Genomic DNA, 13408 nt, shown 5'->3' with positions numbered 1-13408 from the left:
TATAATCCCTGTGGTGTACTTTTTCCCCTTGTTGAAAGCTTGTATTCTAATAATACTGTCTAGGATCCCAAGGCTTAGCAGGTGAGAAGGGAGATCCTGGCCCACCAGGGTTCGACATTCCTGGCCCTCCAGGTGACAGAGGCAGCCCAGGATTACCTGGATCACCCGGATTCTCAGGGCCTCCGGGATCACCAGGACTACCCGGAAGAGATGGATCTCCAGGATTCTCAGGTAAAGTTGAGCTGGATACATGCGGAGAAGGAGGCATCAGGCCAGCCGGTTTCCTTTCACCTCTCTCCCCCGCCCCAATACCTTTGTTCATTAGCTCCCCCCACCATCAGAACATTCCCTTCCACTCTTCCACATTCAGAATCAATGCACACTGTCCGCCATACACAGACCAGCAAGATTGTGGCATTTATTTCAGGTAGAGGAGTGTCGTGCATGATATGTAAAGCGTGCTCCAAACAAAGTCAAAGTCTCATTTAAATTAAGCAGAGTAAGTTAGTATGGCTAAGCACCATTGGGATAAATAGAGTTTAATTGTGACTTATGAGGTCTGAATCCTGCTCACTCCCTATGAAATGGAATCCATCTTTTTGAGAATGGTCTTTTTCTAAACCAGGCGCTCACAGATGTGTAATTTGTAAGCCAATCACTCACTGATTTGTTCTTCCAGCTGCCTTTTCATAAATAACTCCAACTCCCATGTTGGTTTTAATTTAAAATCCACATTAATATCATTATTTTTTCATTGCAATGTGTATGAAGCCCTCATCCTAAGTACGTTTATCATAACTAAAAATGTCTCTCCTTTTTATTGGAACAATTGCTGATTTCACTTTTCATCAGTATATTTACTAATGCAGGAAACCAGATTTCATTGAAATCTCTGGTGATCATAATAATGTTCTACTTGTGAGAAAGACCCAACATTCTGACAGTTAAGAATGGGAGGATGATAATTTCATTCAGCTGTGAGTCTATTAGGAGGTATTTGAAGGCAGTGAAGGCAGATCCTTTCTTTAGGAATAATGTTCAGTCTTTAGACCTTACATAGCAACATAGGAAACTGCCATATACCAAGTCAGACCATTGGTTCATCTAGCTCTTTATTGTCTACCCAGACTGGCAGTGGCTTTTCCGAAGTTGCAGGCAGGAGTCTCTCTCAGCCTTATCTGGAAATGCCAGGGAAGGAACTTGGAACCTTCTGTCTTCCCAGAACGGCCCCATTCCCTAAGGGGAACATCTAACGGTGCTCACATGTAGTCTCCCATTCAAATGCAAACCAGGGTGGATCCAACTTAGCAAAGGGGAAAGTCCATCCTTGCCACCACAAGACCAGCTCTATAATATACATCAGGGTTCCCGACCATTGGTACTCCAAATGTTGCTGAACTACAAATCTCATCATCCCCAGGCACAATAAATTGTAGCTGGATATGATGGGAGTTGTAGTTTAGCAAGATCTGAAGTACCACCAGCTGGGAACCCCGGTGTGTACAACAATCATTGTTTCAGCTGAGCTGCACTGTGAGAATAATGCAGGCAAAACACATTTACGTTTTAGACTTGTTAGCACCTGTGAAAAGATTGCACATTTAGCATCCAACTACCCGGCTATAACTGTAAAACCACTTAAATTTAATCTCTTGGAGTAGTTCCACAGATGAAGATGATGTGTTTGCTTGCCCAGGTAAAGCACCTGAGAACTGCAAGAAATTGGTTTGGTAGTACAGTTGTCGAGGGTTTCAGTCGACAGGCTTAATGCCATGAGATGGAAAGCAACCAATGTGTGTTTGGTTTTTAAATTTGGAATACAATTGGTGTTTCCATACATCCAGGTGCTAAAGGAGAGATGGGTGTAATGGGTGCACCAGGTCCTCAAGGTGCTCCTGGAATTCCTGGCAGAAGTGGCCTTCCTGGCCCCAAAGGTGAGATGTGTGGGCCTGCCCCCCGCTCTTTTCAAAAGCAGTGGAGTTTGCACATGTTTGAAAAATAGGATTGCTCTATTATAAGTTCAGCTTTTTATTTCCATTTAACTTTCCATTTCCATTTAATCTTTGCTTGCAGCACTGGTAGCTATAGCAGCATTATTAGAAAGTCAGGATCTGAACCTTGGTGGATGTAGTACTTGGAGGGTTATATCGGAAGATAAGAACCCGCCATATACGGAGTCAGACCATTGGTCTGTCTAGCTCAATATTGTCTACACCAGGGGTTCTCAACCTTGGGTCCCCAGATGTTGTTGGACTCCAGCTCCCATAATCCCCAACCAAAGGCCATTGGCGCTGGGGATTATGGGAGCTAAAGTCCAATAACATCTGGGGACCCAAAATTGAGAATCCCTGATCTACATAGCCACCTAATGGCACAGTGGGGAAATGACTTGATTAGCAAGCCAGAGGTTGCTGGTTCGAATCCCCGCTGGTATGTTTCCCCAGACTGTGGCAAACTCCTATATTGGGCAGCCGCGATATTTGAAGATGCTGAAAGGCATCATCTCATACTGCACGGGAGGAGGCAATGGGAAACCCCTCTTGTATTTTACCAAAGACAACCACAGGGCTCTGTGGGTGCCAGGAGTCGAAACCGACTCGACGGCACACTTCACCTTTTATATTTATTGTCTACCCAGACTGGCAGCAGCTTCTCCAAGGTTGCAGGCAGGAATCTCTCTCAGCGATTGGAGATGCTGCCAGGAAGGGAACCTGGAACCTAGATGCTCTTCCCAGAGCCGCTCCATCCCCTGAGGGGAATATCTTACAGTGCTCACACTTCTAGTCTCCCATTCAAATACAAACCAGGGTGGAGCCTGCTTAGCTAAGGGGACAGGTTATGCTTGCTACCACCAAACCAGCTCGCCTCTCTTAGGTCCAGCTAGCTCAGTATTGTAATGAGTATATGTGGACACCACCTATATAGTATATGTGGACACCACCCCAAATTCACATCTCTGGGCAGTTTACAACAAACATAAAACAAATTAAAGCAGAAATTAAAACACTTGCAAACAGTTTAAAACCAGAATTCTAATTTAAAATCTTGGGTGAATAAAATGCGTCTTGAGAGACATGTAGTCACCCATCCAAATGCAAACCAGGGCAGACCCTGCTTAGCAAAAGGGACAGCTCATCCCCATTCCTGAAAGTTACCCGCTCTCCTCCCCAGCTCTCCTGTTAGGCTAGGACCAGCCATACATGAGTTCAAATTTCCACACAGCCCTGACGCCCACCGTGGCTGCTGCGTGGTTACTTCAGCCAGTCCGTTTCTCTCAACAACCTACCTCCTAGGGTGGTTGTGAGGACAGACTGGGCGGCGGATGAGGTGTGTGTGACAATTTGCATTTCTTTGAGCTACTTGGAGGAATGATGGGATAGAAAGAAATGAGCTCAGGGGCCGGCAAACCTGGCCCTCCCGCCGTTGTTGAACTACAACTCCCATCATCCTCAGCCACAATAAACTGAAGCTGGGGACGATGGGAGTTGTAGTCCAGCGACCGTTGGAGGACCAGGTTTGCCCACCCCGGAATTAGCTGGTGCCTCATTTGGGTGCCTGGGATCATGCCAAGGATCTGACAAAGCCGAGGACGTGAGGAGGCTCCCCGGGTCTTTCACTGGGGGTTGTAAAGCATCGGCCGCCAACTTGTGTAGAGGGCAAATGGTCTGTCGTTTGGGTCCCACGTAGGCAACGACGGCTTTCCAGGCCAGTCGGGCCCGCCAGGACCAGCCGGGCAAAAAGGAAACAAAGGAGAAGCAGGTCTGCCTGGACTCCCGGGGACAGTGGATCCGGAACAACTCGGCTCCAAAGGAGAAAAGGGAGAACCAGGAACTCCAGGTGAGGAGAGGCTTCTTCTGGGCCCCTTCGCTGGACAACGTCAGGAGACAAGAGGCTGGGTCAGACCAAAGGTCATTCTCGTCCCGCATCCTGTGCCCACCAGTGGCCAATCAGATGCCTCCAGGGAACCAGCAAGTGGGACCTGAAGGGAATAGACCTCTCCCACTGCTATTTCCCGGCTGCTGGTATTCCTGACAACTGAGCAAGAGGCACCTTTAGAAAGTGGCAATTCTCTTCTGTTTAGCAGAGGGAGAGCAACTGACCCTATCCAGCCCCAGCACAGCATCCTTGCAGTGTTGTGTTTCATTTTAGATTGCAAGCCTTTTGGGGACAGGGAGCCATCTTTATTTACTTACTAAGATTCTATGTGAACCACTTTGAGAACATAGGAAGGTGCCATATACCAAGTCAAACCATTGGTTCACCTAGCTCAGTATTGTCTTCACAGACTGGCAGCAGCTTCACCAAGGTTGCAGGCAGGAATCTCTCTCAGCCCTATCTTGGAGATGCCGGGGAGGGGACTTGGAACCTTTTGATGCTCTTCCCAGAACAGCTCCATCCCCTGAGGGGAGTATCTTACAGTGCTCACACTTTAGTCTCCCATTCAAATACAAACCAGGGTGGAGCCTGCTTAGCTAAGGGGACAAGTCATGCTTGCGACCACAAGACCAGCTCTCCTCTCCAACCTTTGTTGAAAAACGGCATATAAATAGTAGTAGTAGTAGTATTCAGCAGTATACTTGCCTCTGAGCACAGAAGTTTCAGGCAGCCATCGTGATGATTAGATCAACCCTCTTCAGACCTGGGACTCATCTTCACGCCAGTCCTACATACAGGGCTTGTGGTGCCTATCTCCTAGATAAGAGATGCTCTCACTTAACTGCTGTTGGTTAACAATATCATCGGAACTCATGGGACGGGGTTCACACATGCAAAACTTTGCCACAGGATGACTTCAGCCTTAAGTGGGTGACCCTCATCTTGAATGTGCCATCACAGATAGGACCTTTGTATTGCCTTGGACACAATGCTTTCTGATGGATGCTGTTCACACATTCAGCTGTGGCTATGAGTGAGTGGGGCATGTGTGTGAATGTATATATGTAAACCTGCCCGTAGGAGGGTGCAGTTGTATGTGGTATTACAGTAGCTTGCCATGCCACATCCCACTGGATTGGTGATCCATGCATCCTGATCCTTGACATAGTTAACAGGGAGATCTTGCTGGAACCGGACGACGTCTCCTCTTTATCACATATTTTTATTGAAATGCAACTTTTTGCATTTTTTTGTTGAAATGCAACTTATGAAATGCAACTTATTCTCTTGAAATGCAGCTTATTTGAGTTGAAATGCAACTCGTTTGAGTTAAAATGCAACTGATTCTCTTGAAATGCAACTGATTCTCTCCCTCTGCTTCCTTGTAGGCATTCCTGGCATAACAGGCCAGAAGGGTTACCAAGGTCTCCCTGGTGACGTGGGATCTCCTGGACCAACTGGACAGCCAGGTTCACCCGGATTGCCAGGTGAGGGTCTGCTGACCAGCTTCTTACTCTGAGCAGGAGGCTTGACAGACAGGGCTGTTACCCCAAGTCTCCTTCGGGGAGAGACTGTGGGCGTTCACACGCTAGCCAGACTTACCCCAAAGTCCCTTCGAGATCCTTGGACCCACTCCACACACAAATTGGGCTTTGACATGCAAGTTCTAGCTTATCTCAGTGTATTTCAGGGTTTTAAAAATGCTGGTTTTAAGCTACCTTTTCTGGAAACACCGGAACAAATAGGGAGAGGCACTGACATAGAATCATTAGCATGATAAGAGGGATACTCTCTTTAGAAGTGCAGATATAGCTCTTTAGTAATCTCTTCCCCTGCCCCGCCATTGGCTAGAAGGAAAACACGGAGGCATGCCATGTGAACTTGCATCAAAACAAAACCCAAGAGCAGAGAGGAGGGGCTGCTTCCTTCAATGCCACGAGTGTAATTCAAAGTGGCTTCTCTCAACATTTACCCCGCAGCATGAAGCCATGTGCAAATAACTCCCAGGCAGTGGTTCGATTGGCAGGCCTCCACGATCTCCTGCCACACTAACATTCTGTGATTCTAATATAAGGTTTCAAATCCTCAAGTTACCTTAAAACTTTGGAGCAGAAGAAATTGGGCACAACATGCAAACTAACATGTCAATTAAGCGTAATAGGAATATGTGATTTGCATGCATCCATATTTGCAACTTTATGCAATTGTTCTGATCAGTTTGGCGCCTTGGATTGCCCTTTGTTAAAGTAGGAGCCTGACTTTGTTTTGGGAGATGTATAAATAAATATTTCAGGGCTTAAAGGCCAGGCATAAGCCCATAATATCATGCCATGTAGAACTGGAAAGGGATACTCTAATATCCTGTAGGCTCTCTCTCCGAACTGGTGAACTTGATAGGCGACTGAACGAAAAGGGATAAATTCCGTATGACAAACTGCTTGAACCAGGATCCATCAATTTGCTTCTGTTGGTTTAGGTCTCAAATGAGACAAAGGTCTTCTTACCAACTAGAAGTTTTAAATTAAAGCTAGGAAGATTTGTGGTGCGGTCAATTACTGTGGCTGTGAACCGGCACGTATTGGCTACATTTCAGTTCAGTGCATCGTCATGCACACTTCAGTTTTGTACAAAAATATCACAGATCGTTTGTTCCTTTCATGGCTTTTTCTTTCTTTGTTATTTATTTATTTATTTATCCTGTGTATATACCACCTGATCTTTCTGACCCCACTGTTTATAAATTCTCTCTCTGAAACTCTGTGTGTGTGTGTGTGTGTGTGTGTGTGTGTGTGTGTGTGTGCGTGCCAATTGATGATAACCATACATCTGACAAAGTAGCCTAGTAGTCCAAGGGTAAGCAACTTGTGATCCTCCAGTTATTGTTGAACTACAACTCCCATCATCCCTAGCCAGAATTTATTGTGACTGGGGATGATGGGAGTTGTAGTTCAGCAAGAGCTGGAGGGCCAGAGGTTGAGCTGGTCCATGAAAACATATGTCACAATAATCCCAATAGCCTTTAAGGGGCCATGTGACTCTTTTGTTGGTTTGATGATGGAAAGGACTTTCTGGGATCAAATTGCTCATGAGAACGATGCTTCCCCAGGCCCCAAGGGCGATGCTGGGTTGGCTGGACCACCTGGGCCAACGGGACCCCCCGGACAGAAAGGTTCCAGTGGCGAAATGGGACTCCCAGGTAGGTGTCAAAAACATGTTTCTTCTAAGTGGTGCTGAGCTGAATTTCGTATTGGGAGGTGGAGTGAGAACATTAAAATGGGAAAGAAGAGGCTATGGGGTACTCCTTGTTGCTTAAGAGGCATGGCTGCTAAGGCACCATCGCCGGCAACTGATGTGATTAAAAAATGTTTTTAAAAACCAACATTTCACAACACCTGTGTTAAACTCTTCAGGGATGAGCTGCATGGTTCTGTAGCTGTCTGTGTTGCAGAAGCCGGTGGGGGGGGGGGGGTGGACTGTAAGCATGATGAGCAGCACCCCCAGCCTGGGATGAATGCCTCTTCCTATCGACAGGAGTGGCTGTGTTTGGATGGGGCAGAAAAGGTCGATTCTCCAAGCGCTGGGGCTGCATCGCAAAAGCTGGGCTAATAAATATTAACTTGAAGCTGCTGATAAATCTTTTCAATTAAAACATCTTTTCTATGTCGTGCATTGAAGACTGCGGCACGCTTTTGGGAATGAAGCTGGTCCTTGTTCATTGAAGAGGTGCCAATGATCCTCACTGTTTTTCAAGTGGCCCGTTCTTTGCCACTTTGGCAAAAGACAAGCCCTCCAGGGTGGGAGCCATTTCCTGCCTGTGCTGATGCGTTTCCCCAGTTCTGGGAGGCCCTTGAAGAGTCGCCGAGCCTTCTTGCCAGCGCTCTGTGCTGCCTGCTTTCCAAGATGGTGCCGGGGCTCGGGGGCTCCATTTCCCCCTCCAAGGAGCCCCACCGGCACTGGGCAAAAGTGCAGCACTGCCCTGTGAGAATGGCCACCCCCACCTGCTGCCAAGGCGGGCGACTATGCAGAGCATTCCGCTTGGGCTGGATCTTTTACCCAGGCCGAATAAACCATTAGCCAAAAAGCCACGCTTAGAGTTGATAGGGGGCTACCACCAGATCATCCCAGGCTACTGCAGGAGAAGATCGTTTTTTTAAAAAACGACTAAGGCTTCAGTCCTATCGCATTTGTTTGGGGTGTAAGCACAAGTGATGTGTACAAACAACTCGTGCAGGTGTGGCCGGTGCAGGAAGCGGTTCTCTTGAAAAGCAAGTAAGCAGATCCTTACCTGCTCCGTTGCTGCCCCACCGTTTTTCCAGGCACAGCGCTTGCTCGACCAAAGGCCCCGTGCGGCTGTGGCCATGCGCGTGCCGGCGTTAGGGTGTGCACGGAACCGGCTGACCCAGTTCGGTCTGAATTGGACTTGGCCGGTTCATTCTGGGAGGTGTTCGCGCTATTTAAAAGAAATTAATATATATATGTATATTTTTAGAACTTACCCCCTCTGGGAGACTTGGTCTAGGTGGCAGGAGGTGGCCCATGGGGGTTCCCCCTCCCCCCACCAGCCTCCTTTCCTCCCAAACCAGCCTGTTTGGCCTCTGCATGGCCTGGGCACGACCCAGGTCACACAGAGGCCAATTGCACAGGCGCAGCGGCCGCCAAGATGGCCACCATGCCGGAGGGGGAAGGCCCGAATGGGCTGAAGAGCCGGCCAAATGGGCCGGTTTGGGAGGCAAGGAGGCCGGTGGGGGGAGGGGAAACCCCCCAGGACCCACACACACACATACACGCGATGCCCCTGAATGGCCGGGGGGGGGGAGTTCGGTCTGGGGTCAGACCAAACAGGGTGGTTCAGTTTGACCCCAAACAGTCGAACCAAACCGGTTCGACGTCGAACCTGTTTGCACATCACTAGCAGCCGCATGCGGCCTTTGATAGAGCAACCTTTGGGCTTTGGTACAGCCACAACCAGATAAGTACCGACTTACCTGCTTTTTAAGGGAACCGCTCCCTGCCAGACTGGTTTGGAACTTCCCAAAGGAGGCAGCGAACTGGTTTGTGCACATCCCTCGTAAGTGCCATTGAACCTGGTAGGACTTACTTCCAAGTAAGCATGCATGCATAGGATGACTCTGCACAAATATCCAGAAGCGTATGATGAGGAAGCGACTTCACATATCGGAGCAACAAACCTATCCATATCAGCAGGGCTTTAAAAACTCATATTCATTGTTGTGACGATCGATTCTCTTGATAATGTAGCTGTTGCTACGTCTTCCTTCTGCTTCTTAAATTCATGGTTTCTGCGAATGCATTGCTTACGGTTTCCTTCTGGTCTCCTTGGAACCATGTCAGCTTTTACGAGCCGCTGCAGAACTTTTCTTCTTCATATTCTGGGCAGGTCCCCCAGGTGTCGAAGGTCTGCAAGGCATAGGAGGACATCCTGGGCAGCCTGGATCTCCTGGAATTCCTGGACCGAAGGGGGAGAAAGGTGATCCAGGCCTTTCGGACATTGGTATTCCAGGCCCCCCTGGCCCTAAGGTACACTCTCCAAATATTCTTTCCAGTAAAGTGCATCTAGGCTTCATTGGGGATTTAAGCTAGTCTTGTGGTAAAGCTAAAGTGTGCTGTCAAGTCGGTTTCGACTCCTGGCGCCCACAGAGCCCTGTGGTTTTCTTTGGGTAGAATACAGGAGGGGTTGACCATTGCCTCCTCCCATGCAGTAGGAGATGATGCATTTCAGCATCTTCCTAGATCGCTGCTGCCTGATATAGTACAGTACCAGCAGGGATTCGAACCAGCAGCCTTCTGCTTGTTAGTCGAGCATTTCCCCGCTGCGCCACTTAAAGTAGCGAACTTGAATGGTCTCCTTTGCTAAGCAGGTGTTGTCTTTGAATTTGGATGGGTTGTTATACGTGAGCGCTATCTGCTGCAAGATGTTCCCCTTAGAGGATGGGGCCGTAGCTCAGTGGAAGAGCACCTGTAGATGGTTCCAGGTTCACTCCCTGGCAGCATCTTCGGATAGGGCTGGGAGAGACTCCTGCCCGAAATCTTGGAGGGCTGCTGCCAGTCAGTGTAGACAATTCTGAGCTAAATAAATCAGTGGTCTGACTCGGTATAAGGCAGCTTCCTATGCTCCTAGTCCACTAGGCTGACACCATGCATCTGATCATATAGACTCTAGGGAAAATGTACTAAAATGGATGACAGAATGCCCACTCAAATGCATGGTCCTTCCAAATGGCTCTAGGAATGCATTTGGAAATTCAAGGCATTCCATGCCCATTTCAAAGGAACCAGTACATTTCAGAGGACATTCCCTGTCATTTATTTTAGGATGTCTGGACACTAGTCCACCATAGGACTTGCATGCAGAGGGTCACAGATCCACTCCCTGGCAGCATCTCCAGGTAGGGTAGGACAGACCCCTGCCCAAAACCTCGGAGAGACGCTGCCAGGCAGTGTAGGCAACACTGAGCTAGATGGACTAATGACTCAGTATAAGGTAGCCTCTTATGTTCCTGTGGAAGCTCCCATGCTGATTGTGTGAATGGTGTGAATAGTGCCCTGTACCAGTGGAACTGGAGGTAAGGCCTCAACTCCCCAGGAGCAAGGAACTTATTTTCTTTATTTTTATTTTATTTTATTTTTACATTTATATTCGGCTCTTCCTCCAAGGAGCTCAGAGGTTATGTTTAGCCTCACAACAACCCTGTGAGGTAGGTTAGGTTGAGAGATCCATGACTGGCCTGAAGTCACCCAGTCAGTTTGGGGATTTGAACTCGGATCTTCCCGGTCCACTACGCTATGCTGGCTATACTGTCAATCAATATAAGTCCTACCTGCTGTTCCACTGAAGGCAAACTCCATGCACCTGTTCCAGATCACCACTTGCATTTTATAGCCCTTTGGACCCACTGTTTACCTTTTCTTTCATCCTGTACCCATATGTACATAGTGCCAACAGAGGATGTATCTGATGAAGTGGACTCCAGCCCACAAAGTGAATGGATGTTTACAGCATCCGTACATAGACTGCTTTCACCCAAGATGGCTTCTCAAAGTGCCATACAACATCGGGGGGGGGGGGGAATCCATCACAAAAGCCCGATTCAGACATTATGCCGTATGAGTGTACAGATAGATGTCTGTACACTCGTACATGTGTTTGTGTGAATGACTGTACCTGTGTTCCTTTTAAAAGTGAACCAGGATACAGTCCCTTCAAATGCACAGCTGCGGATAGGAAATGGACTTCTGGACCTGTGTTCATGACCTGGGAATGACTGTACCTGTGTACATCGTACATAACGTGTGAATGGGCCTAGCGTCTTTATGGATAGCACTTAACAGCAGAAATAATGCACAACATTACAGAGAAAAGAATAGAGAGCCATGGAAAAGTAAATTCCAAAAACAGAATTTGGCTGTTGGCACTGCCCCTTCCAGCCTCAGCAGCCACAAAAGGAGTTACTGGTGGATAAGGATATTCCAAGGCCTCTGTGATCCAGTTGCCTCTGCTGCTGGTCCTTGTGGGTCTTGATTCAACCAAGTATAAACCCTTTCCTGATCTTATTTCCCCTCCGCAGGGTGATGCTGGTTTGCCTGGATACCCAGGGGGTCCTGGTATTAAAGGTTCTCCTGGCACTTCTGGGTTGCCTGGTTTGCCTGGAAATTCAGGTGCGAAAGGCGAACCTGGCCTCCCTGGATTCCCAGGTAATTTCCCCCACCTAATTTTTTTCTTGTTTCTTTTTCTCCATGCTGTCATGCTTTAGCCTCTGAAACAGGTAATGTTTCTACCTACTTTCTTCTTCCTTTTATTGACCAGCATGATGTGTTTCTCAGACTATTACATACATGATGATACGGTTTTATAATTTAGATGGGTCTCAGCTCAAATTCTGATGGATGTCCTTCAACCTGACATTCTGTTCTATTTTATTGTCTGGTTTCCCCAGATCTCATAATATGCAAAGTGTGTGTGTGTGTGTGTGTGTGTGTGTGTGTGTGTGTGTGTGTGTGCGCGCGCGCGCGCGCGCGCGCATGAGTGTGTGTGCATACACACACACACACACGTGTGCAGGGGTGGGTGTTCTTCAATATTTCTGCCATTTCTGGGTCTGGGTTGTAACGTACTAGGTGCAACAATTTCTGCTGCATCCTGCAGTTTGGGCGATATGTGCTGAAGTTGTCACTGCTTTCACAGGTCCACCGGGTATTTCAGGACCAAAAGGTCTTGATGGACCTCCAGGGATGCCTGGTGTCCCAGGATCACCTGGACCTCAAGGTATGTGTAAAAGGGGTAAAATCTATCAACCATCTTTTTATATATTTCTCTTAGACTTACCTGTCATAGGAACATAGGAAGCTGCCATATACTGAGTCAGACCCTTGGTCTATCTTGTTCAGTATTGTCATCACAGACAGGCAGCGTCTTCTGCAAGGTTTCAGGCAGGAATCTCTCTCAGCCCTATCTTGGAAATGCTGCCAGGGAGGGAACTTGGAACCTTCTGCTCTTCCCAGTTGCTGATCCCATGCATGGCAGCTCTTGTGGGAGTTTGCAAGCAGCTGCCAATAACTATAGGGATGGGCGAGAGGAAGAATATAGCAGCGGCTGGCCCACTGGCTGGCTGAAGAAAACCGTGGGTGGGCGGGGGCCATGACCGGCGGGCAGTTTAATGGCCGGCCAGTGGGCAGCCAGAAAATGGAGGTGGGGGTGGGCAGCCAGGTGGGCATCAGAAAAGAAGAAGATGGGTGGCAGGCAGGGAAGAGGAAGAAGGCAATCCCGGGCAGGCGAAGAAGAAGGCAGCCAGGCAGCGGTGTCGGGCCGGCAAACAAGAGGTGCAGATGCTCTGCGCCCAGCCCAGGTAGTTTTTGTCTATTTCTAGACTTGTTCTTTTAGCTTCTTTGAATCCTCTTGAAGTGCAGGCTCTGATCTGTTACGTCTTGATTAGTGATTAGGAAAGGTGCAATGCAGGGATTTCTGCAGAAATAAAGACTTGTGTGATGCTTTCTTTTTCTCTCGCTCCTGGATGGGAGTTTGGTTAAAAAAAAAATACTGTGGAAATTAATATAGCTTGCCTGTGAACAGCAGCAGTTTGTCCTAATGAGCTGGGGGTGGAGGTGGGGGCTTAGCCATGTATGGTTTCCGGCAGCCAGATTGCACCCCTTTCTCTCATCCTGCCCCATGTTAAGGAAAGCTGTGCTGCCTGCAGGCTGGCCCTCCTTAACATGGGGCAGAGTGGGATGGATGAAAGAAGCACAACCAGGCTGCCGGGAACCAGAAGCGGCTGCATCTCTGGGTGCGCTCCCCCGCCCCCCGGCTCTTTAGGATGAGCCACTGCTGCCTATAAATGTTCTAGAATAGTGGTCCCCAACCTGTGGCCCTCCCGATGTGGCTGAACTACAACTCCCATCACCCCCCAGCGACAATTGATTGTGGCTGGGGATGATGGGAGTTGTGGTTCAGCAACATCGGGAGGACCGCAGGATGGGAACCCCTGTCCTAGAATGCACGGTGTGGGTGTGTCTGTGT

At 48.3% G+C, this 13408-nt stretch overlaps 1 protein-coding gene across 4 annotated transcripts in view; it reads left to right on the top strand.

The window, feature by feature from the left end:
- The window catches only part of COL4A5 (collagen type IV alpha 5 chain), a 132864-nt gene that overhangs the window by 94108 nt on the left and 25348 nt on the right, over positions 1-13408 (top strand). For 3 of the 4 annotated variants that reach the window (XR_008311641.1, XM_053273942.1, XM_053273943.1), the window contains 8 exons: positions 64-231; positions 1845-1934; positions 3688-3837; positions 5265-5363; positions 6983-7072; positions 9275-9414; positions 11463-11589; positions 12080-12160. Coding sequence is in view for 3 of the 4 variants with exons in the window: in XM_053273942.1 (XP_053129917.1) it covers positions 64-231; positions 1845-1934; positions 3688-3837; positions 5265-5363; positions 6983-7072; positions 9275-9414; positions 11463-11589; positions 12080-12160 (945 nt within the window). In the remaining variant the exon portion in view is untranslated. Of the gene's footprint in view, positions 1-63; positions 232-1844; positions 1935-3687; positions 3838-5264; positions 5364-6982; positions 7073-9274; positions 9415-11462; positions 11590-11648; positions 11661-12079; positions 12161-13408 lie in introns of all 4 variants that reach the window. The other variant, XM_053273945.1, reaches the window with a different exon arrangement.

This window comes from Hemicordylus capensis, chromosome 11, assembly GCF_027244095.1.
Source record: "Hemicordylus capensis ecotype Gifberg chromosome 11, rHemCap1.1.pri, whole genome shotgun sequence".
Lineage (NCBI taxonomy): Eukaryota > Metazoa > Chordata > Lepidosauria > Squamata > Cordylidae > Hemicordylus > Hemicordylus capensis.
Note: the sequence above shows the minus strand (reverse complement) of the source record. Positions and strands in the feature narration are given on the sequence as shown.